Raw genomic sequence first — 19,681 nt, forward strand, 5'->3', positions numbered from 1 at the left:
ATTTCATTTAAATTTTCAAGCACCCCCTCATTATCCAATTCGATCAGAGGAAAATCAATTTCAGAGTCCTGCATTTATACCTCTTTCTCATCATCCACAATCACTAATAACTCTTTTTGTTCCTCTTCCCTGTCAAAGTACTTTTAAAGCATATTTTCATGACACACCCTCCGCTTCTTTCTTCTATCTGGAGTATTTATTAAATTATTTACTTCAATCAATTTCTTTTCAATCCTGTAAGGCCCACTAAATCTTGCATGTAATGAATCACCTGGTACTGGCAACAAAACTAGTACTTTCTCTTCAGAAACAAAACTATGAGTTTTAGCTTTCTTATCTGCCTTCACTTTCATCACTTGCTAGGATATCTTTAAATGTTTCCTAACCAACTCATATGCTCTGTTCAAACTATCCCTGAAATTTGATACGTAATCCAGGAGAATAGTTTCTGAATTTTGACCCACCAATTTATCATGAATCAATTTGTGGTCCCCTTATCTCATGACCATAAACTAGTTCAAAAAGGGCTAAAACCAGTCGATGCATTAGCTGCGTCTCTAATAGCAAATAACAAAAAACGGAATTTCTGTATCCAATCCTGCTCATAATCCTGACAGTATGCTTTCATCATAGTTTTTAAAGTTTGATGCCATCTTTCCAAAGATCCTTGTGACTCCAGGTGATAAGCTGTTGACTTAAACTACTTTAACCCCAAAACGTTCATTACTTCCTTAAACAGCTGTGACATGAAATTTGACCCCTGATCTGATTGTATTTCCTTAGGTAAGCCATATCTTGTAAAAAGTTTAATTAACTCTTCCACAATCTTCTTAGTTGTAACATTTCTTAAAAAGTATCGCTTCAGGAAACCTGGTAGGCATATCCATTATCAATAAGTACTGATTTCCATTTTTAGTCTTAGGGAGGGGTCCTACACAATCAATCATGACGCTGGTAAAAGGTTCTTCAAATGGTGTTATTGGGATTAAAGGCGCCAGCTTAATCACTGCTTGTGATCTTGTGACTTTCCTGTTATTTGACATGTATAACAGGTTCTTCAGAATTTGACTACATCCCTATGCAATCCTGGCCAAAAAAATACCTCTATCTTTTCGTAATTCCTAAATGCTCCCCCCGTCCCATTGCAATTTCATGAGCAATCCTCAGAATCTCATTTCAATATCCTAAAGGGATAACAATTCTGATGCATCCCCCTCCAGCTTTCATTTGCTGAGACATAACCCGGCCGCCATTTTCTCATCAAAATATCTCCTCAAAAATAACATGCTGGAATACATTTTGCTTCTGTTTCTGCATAAGCTCTCTGATATAACTGTTTTAATTGCAAAACATCTTTTCTGTAACTCCACTAACCTCTTTTGAGTTAAACACTTCAGCTTAACTGTCTGTATTCATTCCTCTTGAGCAATGTTCTCAAATACAGTGCCAACTAATTGGATTTCAACACCTTCTTGCCTTTGAACTACCTGTTTATCGCATTTGTCTTGTTTTTCCCCATGAGCCTTTGATCTCATTACAACATAATCAGGAAACAATCTAGGATGTTCCTTCTATAACACCTCTGTTGAATACACTTCTACAGGCTGCTCAACTACCATAGGCATCTCCCACATTTGCAATCCAGCTATATCATTACCCAGAATAAACTGAACCCCTGCAATGGGCAATTTTTCCACCACTCCAACTATAACTTCACCTATCTTGCATTTGCCCTTTAAATTTATCTTCCACAATGGAATAGATTTAGCATCTCCATGGACCCCACTTATTAGTACCTGCTCCTGCAATACTCCCTTTGAACAACAAATATCACTATCCCACAACATTATGAGTTGACTAACCCCTTTACCTACTCCACCAGGTATACTTGGAGAGACTTTCCCTTCACACACGAAGTCTTTAAACATTTCTGCAACCTGTTCCTCAGAATTCTCGAGTAAACTATGAACACATTCCCATTTCTTCACCTATCATTGATTCTCCCTTTTTCACCTGTACACAAACCACTAGGTTCTCTTGTGCTTGAACCTTAGAACCCACAGTACTTTTACTCCCAGAGCTTTTCTGTACCCCAACAATTCCTACAGATTTTTTTTCATGCAATCTCCAAAACACTGACTTTGTGTGCCCCACTTTATTACAATGAAAACACCTCAACTTTCGAATGACACTTCTACCTTTGGCACCTTCCTTTTTATTCTGAGAAAAAAACTTCCTGGGGACTTCCAGCTACACTCCTCCTCTTCCCTGACTACCTGCCTTCCTTTCACCTTCCCACGTTTTATCCTTTTCCAATTTGAAAGGGTGACCAAAAAAAGGTTTAGCTCTATGAACTAACTCAATCATCAGCTATCTCTGCTGCTTGTCTTACAGAATCAACCCTCTGTTCCTCCACGAGTTCTCACTACCGAAGAGATTGAATCTTTAAATTCTTCCAAACTAATTAACTTCCCTAAGAGCTGCACAGATTATCTCTATTTTTAACATCTGTAGCCAGCGGTCAAAATTACTTTGTTTCACTCTTTCAAACTCAATATAAGTTTGCCCAGGCCGTTTTCTCATATTCCTAAATTTCTACCTGTATGCTTCAGGAACCAAGTCATGTGCACTCAAAATAGCATTTTTCACCACATCATCAGTCACCAACATTTCTTCTGATAGCGAAGCATATACCTAACAGCTTAGACTATAATAATAATGTCCAGTTTTCCTGTGACCATTTCATCTGTTTCGCTAGCTTCTCAAATAAATAAAGAATGCTTCAATATCTTTTTCCTCAAACTTTGGAAGAGCTTGTACAAATTTAAACATCTCCCCCCTGGGTTCTACTCTGGAGGTAAACTTTTCCTCATCTACTAGCATCTCATTTTTAGCTGCCAACATTTTCAGTTGGGATTCTCTCTTTCTTTTTCTCTTTCCTCCTCCATCTTCACAATTTCCAATTCCCTTTTAAAAGCACCTAGACTAGCTGGCTTTAATCCAATTAAGACACACCCACAGACTAAATCTCTATTTTAAAAGAAAAATAATTTCCAATAATATTAATAGCTTCATGGCAGTACATAAATTGACAGAATGGTGGAAAACCAGATCAATCCATTAAGTTTTAAGTTGGTTGGAAGCAATACAAAAGTTTCAGGAAATTAGACAGGTGTCGAATTAAGTCTTCACTACAGTTGCTGCAATTGAAGACTGTAGAGCAGATATTTTAAATTGTTATTTTAGCTCAAACTTATGATATTACAATATCAGCAAGATATTATGTAGTAAAAGCAAATCAAGAAATTACGCCTACAAACAAAACTGGCACCAGGTGGCATAAGTTCTTCAGGAGTACAATACTAAAAGTAAGAAGCAAGCACTGAAAATTATCGCATGATAAGGCAGTAGTTTATTAGTGGACCATAACCAGTAAACCAGTGGTCACAAGTTCAAATCCAATCACAAATTCACTAAATCTGGTAACTTGTCAGCTAGTATCAATAATTTCCATGGTCATCTTTTATGAACTAACTGAGAAATCTAAGCATTCATTACTATTGAAGTGGGACTTTTGAGCCATACAGCAATTATGGGGTTAAAATGATTCTTGAACGCTAAGCTTATTAGGTGCAAAAGCAACAAAGTAACTTTATTGCAGATGTGCAAGTCACATGGCTTGTTTCAGTAAACAATATCACAAACACATCCCTGAAGACATCCTGCTGGATGATTGGTGCTTAGCACACACTTTGATCCTGCAAGTCTGTCCTGGACAGACACTAGTACTGATGTTATTTCGACAACTGAAAACAATGGAGCCTACCAAGGTCAGCTGGCTCTGGCTCCAAGGCTGATCTGTGTGTGGAGGATTTCTCTCCTTCCGCAACAGGGGTGAATAGATGTTGTCTGGGGCTATTTGGTTGTGACAACTGCCTCCTCCCATTTCTTAATTACATGATGGTGGCTATCCTGTGTCATTGTTATGATGTCCTAAATTGCAGTCCTTCTTAATGGTATCAGTTCTGTTGTAGGTGGCACTGTGATTGTAACGCAATTAGAATAGTACATAAACGGCTTGAAACTCTATTCTTGGCGAAATCTCCTGATTTGCCAGTAGAGATTGTCTCCCCATCGGTGTAAAAAGAATAACATCTGCTTGATGTTTGAACGAAAAACCCTGTCCCCCTCACCGGTGTAAAAAGAATAATGGCTGCTTGACTTTTGAATGAAAGACCCTGGCCAGAATTTTTCTGTTGGCGAGCTGGGGGGGGGCGGGGGCCCGCTCGCTGACGTGAAATGACGTCGGGAGGAACCCCGGTCATCCCACCCCATTTAAATATTCAGGAAGACTGGCGGACAGCAAAATCAGATGTCCGCCTGCCAACCTGTCAATGGCCAATTGAGGCCATTGACAGGATAATTAACCCAATTAAAGGCCCTGCCCGTCCAACCTTAAGGCTGGCGGGCAGGCCAAGAGCCCTGGCGGGCAATAGAAAAAACCTGAAACCTCATCCACTGGCAGGATGAGGTTTCATGTCTGTTTTAAAAATCTTTAATAAACTTTATGTCATGTTTATTAACAATTCCCATCTTGTGTGACATTGTCGCATGAGGGGGACATGTTAATAATTGTTTTATTTTTCTATTTTTGAGGTTTTTTAAACTGTCGGCAATCTCCCTGAGACAGTGCTTAGTCTCAGGGAGCAGTGCACTCTTTCGCACGCATGCACGAAAGAGCGCACTTTGACAGTTGGGGAATCCCTTCTCCCCCCACACAGGAAGCGCATAGTGCTTCCCGTTGGGCAGCCCGCTGGGCGGGCCTTAATTGGCCCGCCCACTCAAAATAGCAGCGGGGCCCGTTTCTGCGGCGGAGTTCAGCTGCCCGCCCACCGTCAAGCCAGTGGGGCCTGCCCGCCCATTGAGGGCTAAATTCTGCCCCGTGTTTAGTACTGGTTTAAAATACTCCATAACACTGTCCAAAATTGTACCACAAACTGCAACACAAAAAGGAATAGTAAATAAATGGTGCCTTTAAGTACTACCCACATCTTCAGAACAAAAGCACATTTTCTTTTTAGGGATATTTAAAATACAAGTGATGTACCAAAGGATTGCAGAATAGCAAATGTTACTCTGAAAATCATTAGTGAGTGAACATGAATCTAGGAATTCTAGACCTATCAATCATTATGGGGAAAATGGTCAATACCCTAAGGGGACGAGTTAATATGAACTTAGAAGCATAGGTTACATCTCATAAGCATACTGGTTCTTTGAGGATATAACTGAACATGTTGCAGAGGGCACCCAAATCCTTGGAAGTGCTGTCCTCACCCTACTCTGAGGCTGCATGTCTAATTACATGAGGCAGCAGAGTTTTGTGAGCACCTTCTTTGTAAAGTGTGGATGGCGCAATCACTGCCTCTGGCTTAGGCGTAAGTTACAGGAATACTCCTAGAAGACCCTAGGTGGATAAGAATGCTACTGAACAGGTTGCAGAGTGCACTTCAATAGACAGAAGCCACGAGACTGGGCTCTGTGGTGCCCCTAGTTTCTGCACCATGGGTGCTACTCTGGTACCAAAATGGCATAGATGTGGCACACAATTCTGGAGCGGCCCATCTGAGAACACTTCTCTTCCTCCTCCTCTCTGAGCAGCCTGTCCTCTTCTTTGCTGCCTTTTCTCCATCTTCTTCTCATGCTGCTCCTAAGGGGAATTGTAACAACCATCCCTGGGAGCAAGTGGCGTGCACAGACCCTTGCAGTCAGAATCAAGACCTTTCCACATGCAGTACCGCTCCCTGAAAACTTTATCAGTTTCAACCAACTCCTCAAACACCAAGCACTTCCAAAAACTCAAACAGCCAACAGAGAAGAATCCACAGCTAACCAGAGTTGTTGATCCCTTTAAATAATGCTTGTGGGAAGGCTGTCCTGCTTTGTGATCCTTGCAGAATTCACAAAATTCAGAAATCATTTTTTAACGTTTGCAGTTTACAAAATACATCAATGTATTTCAATAACTGAAGGATTCCAAAATGTTAATCCAAAAAGTTTTCAGTAATGACACTATTATTAAGAATTACACTACAATCACCGACATAATACGAAAAACTAACTCTGCAAGGTTGATTCAGGTGTAAGTTGAAAAAGGAAGGTTAACTGAACAAAATATTAATCTTTAAATGCATCTATGATTTTGTCCCTACAAGGTATCATTTTTCAGTTGAGGGTATGCCTAATGTGTTTGCTGAACTCTACCTATATGGCTTTGTTAAGTAGCTGCTTAGAATCACATAATGGCTTAAACCACAAGCCAAACAGCTGCAAATCACTGTGCAATTTTCTTTCCTGGCAGAAAAATGCCTCATCTCCATCTCATCTTGTTTTGACAGAGAGAAAACATGTCCAAAGCATCAGAAACACTTTTTGAAAAAAAACTTACTTGAAGTTTTGCTCAGTTCTGTATCCAAAAGTTCATCGAGAGCTAATTGTGCAGCATTGGCTTTTGCTTCTTTCTTATTTTGACCCATTCCAGTTTTGTATTCAACACCATCAACCACAGCACAGAATGCAAAGTATTGTCCAAACACATTACCTAGAAAGCAAAATGTAATAATCTCAGCTAAATAAATACATAAAATAATTTTCTAGTAGGGTATCAGCTGTAGAAAAATAAATTCTACCTACCTGTAGCTACAGTTTCTTTTAAAATTAGTTGCATTCGCAACATTTGTGCATACTGATGTAAGGCTGAAACCGGGTTGATTTCACCACGTCTGTATTTATCAATAAATTCTCTGGAAACTTTCTTAGGCGGCAGTGCAATGTTTGGGAGTGGTTTAGTATAGTCAGCAAATTGTGACTTTGGATATTGACCTGAAGAAAACATCAATATAAAATTATAACATGCAACTACTTATAAAAACAGCCTATTGTGAAAAAAGAATACGTCTGGTCAGTCTATTATAGATGAACGAGAATATAATACATGAATAACTTGCATTTATATGACACCTACCTTTAACATAGCAAAACACCTCAAGGTGTTTAAAGAAGAAAGTTTTTGGGAGAGAGTTTCCAAGCTTAGGTCCTCAGCATCTTCCCAGCTGTCAGTGGTGGAGCTTTTAGGATTGGGAATGCACAATATGCCAGAATTGGAGCAGCACAGATAGCTTGTAGGGCTGGAGAGGTTACAGAGAAGGGAGGGACAAAGCCATTGTTTGAAAGAAAACAAGGATTTTGATTTCAAAATTGAGGCAGTTAGAATGGGAGCTATGACAGGTCAACAAGCGCAACGGTGATGTACAAGTGGCTTTGTACAAATTATGATACGGGCAGCAGTGTTTTGGATGAGCACAAATTAATGCAGGGTGGAAGACAGGAAGCAGTCAGGAATGGTAAAGTCTGGGGATAACAAAGGCATGGATGAGGGTTTCAGCAGCAAGTGTCGGGATATATGCAGAATATTGTACCCTCCAGGGTGGCAGGTGTAGTAAAGGGGAGAATTTTAATTGGGCTGGAGCGTGGCACCCTGCCACCTTTCTACCTCCACCCGAATTACATCTGTTGATGGAAAGCCCCTGGGTATTTTTCCCACCTTGCTGTCAACTGAGGTCCTTAAGTGGCAATTCGTTCAAAGACACTCAGTGCCTGATCAAGGGCCCTGGCATCAGGAAGGGGGGCCTGTTAAGAGTCAACCCTCTGCCCTTGCTGACAACACCCTCCCCACTTAACTCCCACCCACCATCACTCACCTGTGCCTGCATTTGGTTCAATGCTACGGAGTTGGAAGTAGGCAGTTTTGGTGATGGAGCAGATGAGTAGTTGAAACTCACCTCAAGGTCAAACACAACAGCAATATTGCAAACCAAGAACAGAATTACCTGGAAAAACTCAGCAGGTCTGGCAGCATCGGCGGAGAAGAAGAGTTGACGTTTCGAGTCCTCATGACCCTTCGACAGAACTTGCGTTCGAGTCCAAGAAATAGTTGAAATATTTCAACTCTTTCTTGGACTCGAACGCAAGTTCTGTCGAAGGGTCATGAGGACTCGAAACGTCAACTCTTTTCTTCTCCGCCGATGCTGCCAGACCTGCTGAGTTTTTCCAGGTAATTCTGTTTTTGTTTTGGATTTCCAGCATCCGCAGTTTTTTTGTTTTTAGCAATATTGCAAACGTCTGGTTTAGCTTCAGGCGGGTGTCAGGGATAGAAATGGTGGTCTTGAAATGGCATTAGTGATGAGGGAACACTCAATTTGATTTCTCATCTATTATCCATCAACCTACACAATGCCAATCAACCTACAGTTTCCAATCCAGTGCACATGGTTCAATGCTAAAGGTGATGGATGATCTTTGGCCTAACTTCATATGATCAAAAACTCAATCGTCATTACAAACCTCTCTGCTGGAAAGCATTACGTGATCATTGAGTGTAATTCTATTGACCAAATTTATCTAAGACTTGTGTGTAGTTAATCTGGTCATGCCCACTGGGTTTGCGGTCTTCATTTGCTGCGGACCTTCTTTGGGCCATACAGCTTCAGATTGAACTCTGGACCACAGAGCCTCTGAATGGGTAGCTCTCCCGAGACACACACCAATCTAGGGTTGGCAATCAGGTTCAGTCACTTTCATTTGGCTCAGTCTCTCCCCTAACAAGCCAACTGGCTAACACAGAATTTTCCCAAAATCTCCCCCTTTTACCACCTCTGACTGATGAATCCAGACCACTCATCTTCTGAAGTTCAGTCTCCATTGGGGCTGAGCCCTTGTCAACTCACCTCTAGTCCTTCTTGATGCACTCCTCACTTCCACCTTAATTCCCCATCTCATGCTCCAGCTTACTAGCTCCTCAAAACACTAGTTCCCCTCTCCTGTTTTCTCTCAAGCCACTTGCTTCTTGCGGTTAGAGTTTGATGCTGAGTCTTGCCCCCTGCTCAGGCTCACTGTTGTAAGCAGCCTCTTCAATGCATGGTATCATCTAGATTGCTGTATGGCCATGCACGCACCTTAAACATAACATATAAACCCCCAAGATCACTACAGTCCCCTAATTCTTGTACATCCCCAATTTTCAATGCTCCACAACTGCTTAGGCCTTAAACTCTGGAATTCCCTCCCTTTGGGTGACCTGCCTTATTATCTCCTGGTGTGGCTCGGAGTTCAATTGTGTTTCATAATCCTGCTGTGAGACACCAGCTCTGTGACATTAAAGGCACTATATAAATGCAAGTTAGCACTGAATCCTACTTTTAGAGGCTAAATAATTCCAATACAGGGAGACTCAATGGAGGAAGAGAAAGAAAATAAAAATGGAAAATAGCAAGGAGTAATAAGATGTTTAAAATGGCTCAAAAGTTAATGTTTTATTTTAGCTGTTACTCTAACACGTAAGTAGATTTATTACCGTAATATTGTGGCTTATTTCAGATTTGCAAAATGAGAGAGTGACTCCTTGCCCCCAGAAGTTTTCATTGTACGTTGGGCAAGATTTCAGTGGTTAATTTTATGAAACTCATCCAAAGCATTACCCTTCATAAAAGAAGAGGGCAGAAAGGCTGGTCACATGCTTAGTAGCAGACAGTGCACTCGGCAATTAAGGTTGGGGATGTTGAGGTTGCTAATCTTAATGGCAAGTCTCATTTAAGTAAGATCTTTCCAGAATCTTGACACAATTGGCTAGGTCAGCTACCTGGACAATCGGCTTAAGGAAGCATGCAGAAGTACTCTGGCCCTTCCTATCCGTAAGGAAGCCTAAAATAACTGTCACTGTTGCCCTGTACATTCCTTCAAATAAAATTGCAGATCAGGTCTTGATAACATCATTAGGCTGATCTGCATATTTAAAACAGGACCATGGCTCCTTTCCACCAAATCAAAACAGGTTAGTATTGGGACATGGTGGGAAAAAGTGTGGGATCAGAGTGGGTAAGTGACAGGCCTTATTTTAATTGCCCCTCCCCATCCCTGCATCTGCCAGGTAAGGACAGTTCAAATCAGGGCCCATGTATTGTCAGACAGCTTATGGATTGAGGAACACAGTTGAGCTTTTCCTGTTATTCATACCTGTGCACTTTCCGGCAGAGGTTACAGGCATGAGAAACATAAATGATTTTTTCGCCCCTTCCCTACCCCAAAAATTTCAGGTAATCAATTCTAGTGCCACTACATCTAAGCTACACCTAAGGGAGCTCAAATTATTCAGCCCAGAGCAGGGATCAAAGCTATCACACACCTGGTCTATATGCCTTACTTCCAAAGTTGGCAATTTATTTACCCCTTCTGAAATATCTAGAGTTCTTTCAAGAATTTATCTTTTTTTAAACTAAAGGATGCAATGATCTTCATCAAAGACCTATCATAAGGTCAGAACTAGGGATGTTTGCTGATGATTGCAATGTTCAGCACCATTTGCAACCCCTCAAATACTGAAACAGTCCATGTCCAAATGCAGCAAGACCTGAACAATATCCAGACTTGGGCTGACAAGTGGCAAGTAATATTCGCGTCACACAAGTGCCGGGCAATGACCATCTCCAACAAGAGAGAATCTAACCACTACCTCTTGACATTCAATGGCATTACATTGCTGAATCCCCCACTATCAATATCCTGGGGGGGTTACCATTGACCAGAAACTGAACTGGACTAGTCATATAAATACTGGGGCTACAAGGGCAGGGCAGAGGCTAGAAATCCTGTGGCAAGCAACTCACTTCCTGACTTCTCAAAAGCTGTTGACAATCTACAAAGGCACATGTCAGCAATGTGGTGGAACACCTTCCACTTGCCTAGATGAGTGCAGCTCCAAAATACTGAAGAAGCTTGACACCATCCAGGTCAAAGCAGCCTGCTTGATTGGCAGCCCCCTTCTACAAAAATTCATTCCCTCCACCACCGGCAAACAGTGGCAGCAGTGTGTACCATCTACAAGATGCACTGCAGAAACTCACCAAGGCTCTTAGGCAGCACCTTACAAACCCATGACCACTTCCATCTAGAAGGGCAAGGGCAGCAGATACATAGGAACACCACAATCTACAAGTTCCCCTCCAAGCCACTCACCATCCTGACTTGGAAATATATTGCTGTTCCTTCACTGTCGCTGGGTCAAATTGCTGGAACTCCCTCTCTAACAGCACTGTGGGTGTACCTACACCACAGGAACTGCAGCTAACCACCTCCTTCTGAAGGACAATTAGGGATGGGCAATAAATGCTGGCCTGGTCAGAGATACCCACAACCTGTAAATGAATTTAAAAAAAACTATAATGGGGAGCTATTTTTAAAGTAAAGCACCCCCTCCAACATGGGTATAAGGCGCAAAAATGTATTTTTCTAACTAAACTCAATCAACTATTTCTGCTCAATTGGAAGCTCAGCTAATGTCAAATAAGGAACTACATACCTAATGCCACATGCTAAAATATAGGTGTAATTGGAAAGTGATACACTGTCATGGGAACGTACCACCAAGCTGTTTTGATCTGCGTTCATGACACCGAGAATTCCTACATTCTCTCAAAAGAGGAAAATGTAAGGGATAGTGCAACCTTGGCGTACACTGGCTTATCCAGAATTGTGAATATGAAGTGAGCGCAAAGAGCTCAGTCAAATATTTCAAAAAAGTAGAAAGTATATTTTTATCTCGTTTGAAGTCATTCTGCCTTAACCTCACAACCCCCACTGGAATCATTACTTTGGGGCTACCAATGCACATACCTATTAATTTGCTATCTCTGCATGTTAGCAATGCCTCAGCTCATAGAATTACAACACAGAAGCAGGCCATTTGGTCGAATTGCACGTGCTGTTAATCGCCATATAAACAGTAATCTTAATCCCATGATTTTATTCCATCCCCATATCACTTCATTCTCCTTTTCTTCAACCACTTTTACTTTACCTATTCTTTACTTATTCTGAAATGGCCCCTGCTTCAATTACTAACTCCCGCAGTGCATTTTGTGGTATCAAGGTATCCGGCATAGCAAGGTTTAATTCGGGACTGGGAAACAGTACAGCCAGAGCATGATGTAAAGAGATACGTGACCTGAAACTAGGGTCAGTAGTGGACTGGAGAGAGACCTGTGTAGAAGCAAGCAGAGAGTTGGCTCAGCTTTAGTATTTATTGACAACACATAACTATGTAAAGTTCAACCATACAAGACTCAGAACCTCTGAGAGACCTACTGAACATACAACATGTTCCACAAACTTATAACCTCCGTGTAAAATGGATTTCTCCTCCAATCACATGTTCTAATGCCCTCATTGGCTTGCTGTCAATTTTTACCTGAAAATAATCCAGTGAAGAGCCTCAAGATGTTTTATATCTGTTGTGTTGTAGTTGATGGCTCAACCTATGACTCTTCCATATTAACTTAGAAAATAGAGCCTTGGGAAATCCCTTTCTTCAGTTATCATCCAATCCAATGCATCCATGTGTTGATAATTCTGAGGCGTGTCAACAAGATGGATGTGGAGAGGACATTCTCTTGTGGGAGAATCTAGAACTAGGGCTCACTGTTTAAAAAATAAGGGGCTGCTCATTTAAGACAGATGAGGAGAAATTTTCTCTTTGAGGGTAGTGAGTCTTTGGAACTCTTCTTCAAAAGGCAGTGGAAGCAGAGTCTGAATATTTTTAAGGTGGAGCTGGATAGGTTCTTGATTAACAAGGGGGTTAAAGGTTACCGGGGGTAGGCAGGAATGTGGGGTTGAGGATACATTCAGATCAGCCAAGATCTTATTGAATGGCAGAGCTGGCCTGAGGGGCCAAATGGCCTACTCCTGCTCCTAATTTGTATGTTGTATTTATGCTTTTCAATATTAAATCAACATCCATGAGATCAAATACATGCCCTCAGTGTTTACAATCGCCAGTCCTCTCAAAGGGAAGCAGTTGAATAATTACATCTTGAATTTCCACGCCTTTCAACTTGACAATGGAAAACTTATTTCTTTGTCTCTTGCACTGTAACCCTTCTTCATATGTTGCCATTCTTGTTCTCTCCATATCCTCCAACTCCCAAATGGAACATCTACATCCGAACCATTGAAAAATTGCTACCAAGAAGCTCAATTACCCCTTTTGTATCAAATATTTCTTTCACTTTATGTCTTAACTTCCTATGGATCCCCAAGTCCATGTAAGATTTGATTATTGATCTTATACTTAGACAGGTTGCAAGAGAAAGGTGGACTCAATCCCAATTTTAGTCTCCAAGCATTCATTCATTTGGTGAGTTTTTTTTTTGGTCTCTAATTTATTAACTCTACAATTGCCAATGCTTCATTATGCTCTCTTATTCCTTTTAAAGTGTAAATACATCATGAACATTATAGGGTATAACATATTCAGGAAAGATAGAGAGGGAAAACAAGGAGGTGGAATAGCCTGTACTTATTAGACATAACATAACAGCAACAGGAAAAAGTGACGCAGCTATCAGCAAGACAAAAATAGAATCCATAAAGAGATAAAAGACAAAGGATCAATCAAATCAATAGGTGTAATCTAATGACCACCTAATAGTGTAAGGGAGGTGGAGGAAAAAACATTTAGACAAATTAGGGAATTGAGTAAAAAAGCATTTTAAAAAATGACCTCAGTACAGCCTTGGTCCAAAGATGAACAAAATAGCTGAACTGAACAGGAGGGGTAAGAGCTCATGGCAGCACTTGATCAACTGTGCCATTATGCAGCCCTGGCAAAATGGAATCAATAGGAACCAGAGGAAAACTCTCCACTGGCTGGAGTCATACCTAGCACAAAGGAAGACGGTTGTGATTGTTGAAGGTCAATCATCTCAATCCAGGACATCGCTGCAGGACTTCCTCAGGATAGTCTCCTAGGCCCAAAAAACTTCAGCTGCTTCATCAGTAGTAACGTTCCCTCCATCATAAGTTGAGAAGTGGGGATGTTCACCGCCATTTGCGACTCCTTAGATATTGAAGCAGTCTGTGTCCATATGCAGCAAGGCTTGGGCTGATGTATGGCACAAATGTGATTTGCCAGTTAAGTGCCAGGCAATGACCATCTCCCCATGACATTCAATGGCATTACCATCACTGAATCCCCCATTATCATCTTGGGCTTACCATTGACCAAAAACTGAACTGGACCAGCCATAAATGCTGTGGCTGCAAGAGCAGGCCAGAGGATGGGTGTTCTATGGTGAGTAACTCACCTTCTGCTTCCCCAAAGTCTTTCTGCCACGTACATGGCACAAGTCAGGAGTGTGATGGAATACTCTCCACTTGCCTGGTTGAATGCAGCTCCAACAACACTCAAGAAGCTTGACACCATCAGGACAAAGCAGCCTGCTTGACTGGCACCCCATCTACCAACTTCAACTTTCACTCTCTTTACCATCAACACACAGTGACAGCAGTGTGTACTATCACTGCAGCAACTCACCAGGGCTCCTCCAAGAGTACCTTCCAAGCCCGCGATCTATACCACCTAAGAGGGACAAGGGCAGCAGATGCAGGGAACATCAACTTCTGCAAGTTCCCTTCCAAGCCATACACCATCCTGATTTGGAACTATATTGCCATTCCTTTACTGTCACTGGGTCAAAATCCTGGAACTCCCACCCTAACAGCACCTTGGGTGTACCTACATCACAGGGACAGCAGCAGCTCAAGACAATGACTTACCACCACCTTCTCTAGGGCAATTAGGGATGGTAACAAATGTTGGCTTAGCCGTCCTGTGAAAGAAGTTTTTAAAAAATGAACGCAATGAGCATGGGTTCAAGAAGCTCAATGCAGTCTGGCAAGAGGTTCACTGGTCTTTTAAAAGTTGTCATGGTATGACCATTCTTCAAATGATGGGCAAAACCTTGCTGAAAAACTAACAGCATGTTAATGTTCCACACTAGTAACAAGGCACAGATTGCCATGCAAGTTCACGAAATTAAAAAGAAATGCCATGAATTGTAAATCTTCAAAACACATTGGCTGATTTACACCACTCCAGTTTGTCTCACATGAATGACACGTTGCTCGGGCCTTGCCATTCATTTAAGGTTTTGCTGGATTTGCACATTATTTGCCCATTAAGTGTGTTGCAAAAAATTAGGGTTGGCAGCTAATAGCACAAATATCTTTTTTACAACTTGATAATTCAAATCCAACTACCCACTCTGGCCCAGAAAGGAACAACTAAAAGTATTCAGTTTGTTCTTGCAAGTAGTAAAATTCTTACTTAGGATTGCAAAAATATCAAATTTTACATTTTTTCTTACTGTTTCTTTGTCTCTTTCTTTCTCTCTCTCAATCCAATCTTTCTTTCCTTCATTTTATTTATTTCTGTACCTGACTGACTCAAATTCAACCTCCTTCTATGTTCCTGTTTCTTTCTCAATCCCTGAATCTCACTGATTCAGGAGACAGACTGTTGGTTCTGCAATTCACTAAGGTTCCAGATGCCCCATTGCTCTCGCTATGCTGTAATCAGCTCGCACTTTTTGGCAAATTGTGGCATAAAATATTTTGAAACTTGAGGGTACAGGAAAAGGTCTAACAGTGCACACTCCAGCAAGATTTGATTTGGCATTTCAGCTCACATACTTTAGAGGCTAGCATTGAGGAAAGATCTAGAAGAGATGATCTGGAAGTGAAAAGGGCATAAGTGCGCAGAAGTCAGGGCAGGGTGAAAAGGATGCCACAGGAACCAGCTTGCTGGAGAGAGGGGCCGCACCCAATTATGCTGTTGAGGACTCAAATGATGATTTTGTTGGACCAGGCTACAGAAGGTTGATGGGTATATATCACAAAATGCTTGGTGCTCAGGGGCCCCCAGAAAGCTTACATATCAACGTAAAGAAGCGTGGAAAAGTCCACCTTTGAATGGTAAGGTGCCTTTGTTGTCTGTGAAAGCACCTCAATGAGCTGGCCTTCGGAAGCCCTGGCATGAAGGGTCTCCAAGGTGCTGTCTCTCTTCCGACTGCATGCACTGCCTGTGGCCAAAAGCCAGCTGTAAACTGAGGGAGTGGAATCTCATTCTATTGATAAAGATCATAGAATTGAGATGGGGAACATGGAAAGCAATGAGAGCAGTCAATTACACACTATTCCTCAGAGAGGGAGGTGTAGGTATTTCTCTTGGCATAGAGAGCCTTGGTGACCTCCCTGCAACAACAATGCATTGCGAATTGGGAGATGTTACCACCTATCTCTTGCTGAAGCCTGAAATTAGCCTGTCATGTAGAATGATGAGAGGGTTGTCTTATGATGAGAAATTGAGTACAGCTGACCTATACCTTCTGGAGTTTAGAAGAATGAGAGGTGATGCCTTTGAAATATAAGATTCTGAGAGGCTGGTTCCCCTGGCTGGAGAGTCTCGAACTAGACAGTATACTTTCAGGGTGAGGAATCAGTCATTTTTTTTCAGAAGTTAAAACTGTTTCACTCAGAGATGTGAAGCTTTGGAATTCTTTCTCTCAGAGACTGTGGACGGTCACTTGTTGAGCATATTCAAGGCAGAAATCAATAGATTCTTGGAATCTAAGCAAATCAAGGGAAGGTGGAATTGAGGTAGATGGCCAGCTGTAACCTTATTGAATAGTGAAGCAGGCTTGCAGTTCGTAATGGTCCACTCCTGCTCCTATTTCTTATGTTGTGTTTAAAAGTAACGATCACCATGACAACCTAAAAAATTATAGTCACTGCCCTACTCTGGAGGCTGCAACAACTAACATATCTCAGTTTGAATCTCATTGTTAATACAAAGGCAACGCCATGCACTACTTTTCACTTAAGTTGAGATAGGAGAAGTGGCCCCTGAAGGCACTTTATGGTTATGGCCATATGTTAAACTCTGATAGCTTGTCTTTCTCTCCAGTGTCTCCCTTAATGCTCCAGATCATGTTCCATCCCGAATGGAAACCTTACCAGGCCACCCTGCAAGTTTTCTTCCCCACCCCCCCACCCCCACCCCCCTAAAAATCATAAAGGCACAGCAGGACATTCAGCCCAAAGTGCATGATGGTTTCAAAATTGGCTGAGAGACAGGAAGCAAAGAATAATAGCAAATGGGTGTTTTTGTTACCGTAAGGTCACTTCAGTGGGGTTCTGCTCAGTATTAAGTCCCTTGCTTTTTGTGACATTAATTTGGGCTTGAATATAGGATGTTGTGATTAAGAAGTTTGCAGATAAAATTTGGCCTTGTAACTGAAGAATAAGAAAGCTGTAGACAGCAGGAGGATATCAGTGGACAGAAGTGGCAAATGTGTTCAATTCAGAGAACTGAGTGTAATGCAAATGGGGAAGGCCAACAAGGCAGTGGAATACACAATAAAACGGTAGGATGCTGAGAAGGAGAGGAAGAGAGGGTCCTTGTAGTGCATGCTAACAAATCCCTGAAGGTGCATGGACCCATAGAAAAGGTGGTTACGAAGGCAAATGGGGCATTTGCCTTTATTAGCTAAGGCACAGAATATAAGACGTGGTAGGTTATGCTGGAACTGTATAAAACGCTCGTTAGTCCCCAGCTGGAGTACTGCATATAGTTTTGTTCACTGCATTATAAGAAAGACGTGGTTGCACTAGAGGGTATAGAAGAGATTTACAAAGAAGTACCCTGGACTGGAGAATTTCAGTTATGAGGAAAGATTGGGTTGTTTCTTTGGAACAGAGGAGGCTGAGGGGAAATCTAACTGAAGCGTCTAAAATTATGAGGGATCTAGATAGAATAGATAGGAAGGCCTTATTCCCCTTGGTCGTAGACAGAAGGTAAGAGGGAGGATGTTTAGAGGGGATTGGCAGGGAAATCTTTTCACCCACAGGGTTGTGGGGATCTGGAATTCACTGCCTGAAAAGATGGTAGAGGTATAAAATCCCTCAACATTTAAAAGTACTTGGATATGCACTTGAAATGCCTACAAGGCTACGGACCAAGAATTGGAAAGTGTGATAAGGCTGGATGGCAATTTATTGGCTGGTGCGGACATGATGGCTCCTTCCATGCTGTAAATTTCTAAGATTCTGTGAGGATAATGTTCATAATTGTCCATAGAGTAATAGGATAATAGAATTTACGGCTTTGGATTCAAACTTCCTTGAATGACAGCAGCTCCTAATCATTATTTTTGCCTATTTCTGAATCAGATTATACAGTTTCTAAAAACTAGATGTGTAGGAGGGTCTAGTATATACAGGGTTAAATGTGGGACTGAGTACAGTAGCGCCCACAGTGTGATGTAATTAGGCACATGAGCTAGACCTGGGGTCAATGTAGTGCTGGCCAGGATGTGTTAAGGCTGAGGGTGGAGATCGCTCCATGCCGGTACCCTTTACTGTATACTTGTCTATTGTTATTCACTACTTGTAAAGAGTTGATGTAAACATGTAGAAGACTACAAAGACTTCTTTAACAGACATTATGACAACCAGCACATCCTAACATGGTGGCAGCAGTGCTATCAAAAACCCTCATCCTCTCAGATATGCTTAAAGACTAAGAAAAAGGACATCTTCAACAGATTCTGGAACTGAAAGAAGCTCCCAACTGAAGCTACAGATGTTGAGAAATGTGCCAGATAAAGCTCCAGAGATGATGATCCTGGAAGCTAAGGGCAGAAGTTTTACTGCAGCAGAAGACTCCACGCAATCTCCCCTGGAAGTCCAATTTCAGCACACAGAGTTCATAGCATGCAAAGGTGAGCTAAAGCCTTTTCAATTCCAGGCTGCATCCAGTACTAAGAAGCCCCTTATAAGAATTCAGTCTGAAGCACTGTTTGAACGAAACCAATCGCTAATCCTGATTCCCGGACTCAAAGGCTCAACATGTGGCCTCTGCGTTGAGCAGAAAGAAAAACAAATTAATCATTAACTTATTCAACTCTCAGGAACCTCGTGACTGAATGAATCCTTAAACGGCAAGCCTGTGGTTCATTCAAATCAAGTCGGCAGAGAGCTGACCCATGCAGGTTTTGGATGAAAATTCTTCTTCCTGAAGCATGCCGCTGCCATTTTGAAAGCTGCCAAAACCAGCGAGCATGGGAAATCCATTGTTCTGCAGCGAATGGCAACACCTTCTTGGAAACCTGAAAGTTCTTAAAGCTGTACCCACACTTTTAAAATCATCAACATGGATCATAATTTCACACTTCCAACTCCACTGGGACTCACCCAAGGCCCAGAGCAGTCACAAAATTGGAGTATTTGAAGGAAAAGAATTTTAAGATACAACATTGCTTCAGGTTTAAATTTTAAAAATCAGAAGCAAAAAGTAAACACACTTCCTTATTTAATAGGGCCAATTGCAGATCACATCATGGTACAACAGATATTGATCAGTCAATCTGCCAAATCTGAGGTGGTTTTAAACTCCTTTGACATTTATTTCAACTTGAATCCAACAAAATATTGGAATTAACTAAATTCAATAAGAGAGAGAGTCCAACTGCCTGGGGAACCTTCATAAATCTCTACAAGATGGCAGAAGGGTGTGAATATGGAGAATTAAAGTCTCAGCTCATCTAAGACAGAATCGTGGTGGATGTTGCAGACAATTCACTCTCTGACCTCCTATAAGCTAAAGATAAACTCACTTTAGACAAAGCTATAGAGCTAATTAGACTGTCTGAGCTACGTGCACAACACAGGATAATCCTAAGGGGAGAGAATAAAATATGGGGCAGAAGGCAACCCTTAGTCCACTTTATCA

At 41.5% G+C, this 19,681-nt stretch overlaps 1 protein-coding gene across 1 annotated transcript in view; it reads right to left on the reverse strand.

Annotated features, from left to right (window-relative positions):
* Positions 1-13,006, reverse strand: part of adad1 (adenosine deaminase domain containing 1 (testis-specific)) — an 89,218-nt gene extending 76,212 nt beyond the window's left edge. Inside the window, exons 1-3 of the mRNA XM_041175890.1 lie at positions 12,880-13,006; positions 6,694-6,882; positions 6,449-6,601 (exon numbers count right to left, since the gene is read on the reverse strand). Of these exons, the coding sequence (XP_041031824.1) occupies positions 6,449-6,601; positions 6,694-6,882; positions 12,880-13,006 (469 nt within the window). The remainder of the gene's footprint in view (positions 1-6,448; positions 6,602-6,693; positions 6,883-12,879) is intronic.
* Positions 13,007-19,681: the final 6,675 nt, after the last annotated feature.

Source organism: Carcharodon carcharias, chromosome 1 (genome assembly GCF_017639515.1).
Source record: "Carcharodon carcharias isolate sCarCar2 chromosome 1, sCarCar2.pri, whole genome shotgun sequence".
NCBI classification, from domain to species: Eukaryota; Metazoa; Chordata; class Chondrichthyes; order Lamniformes; family Lamnidae; genus Carcharodon; species Carcharodon carcharias.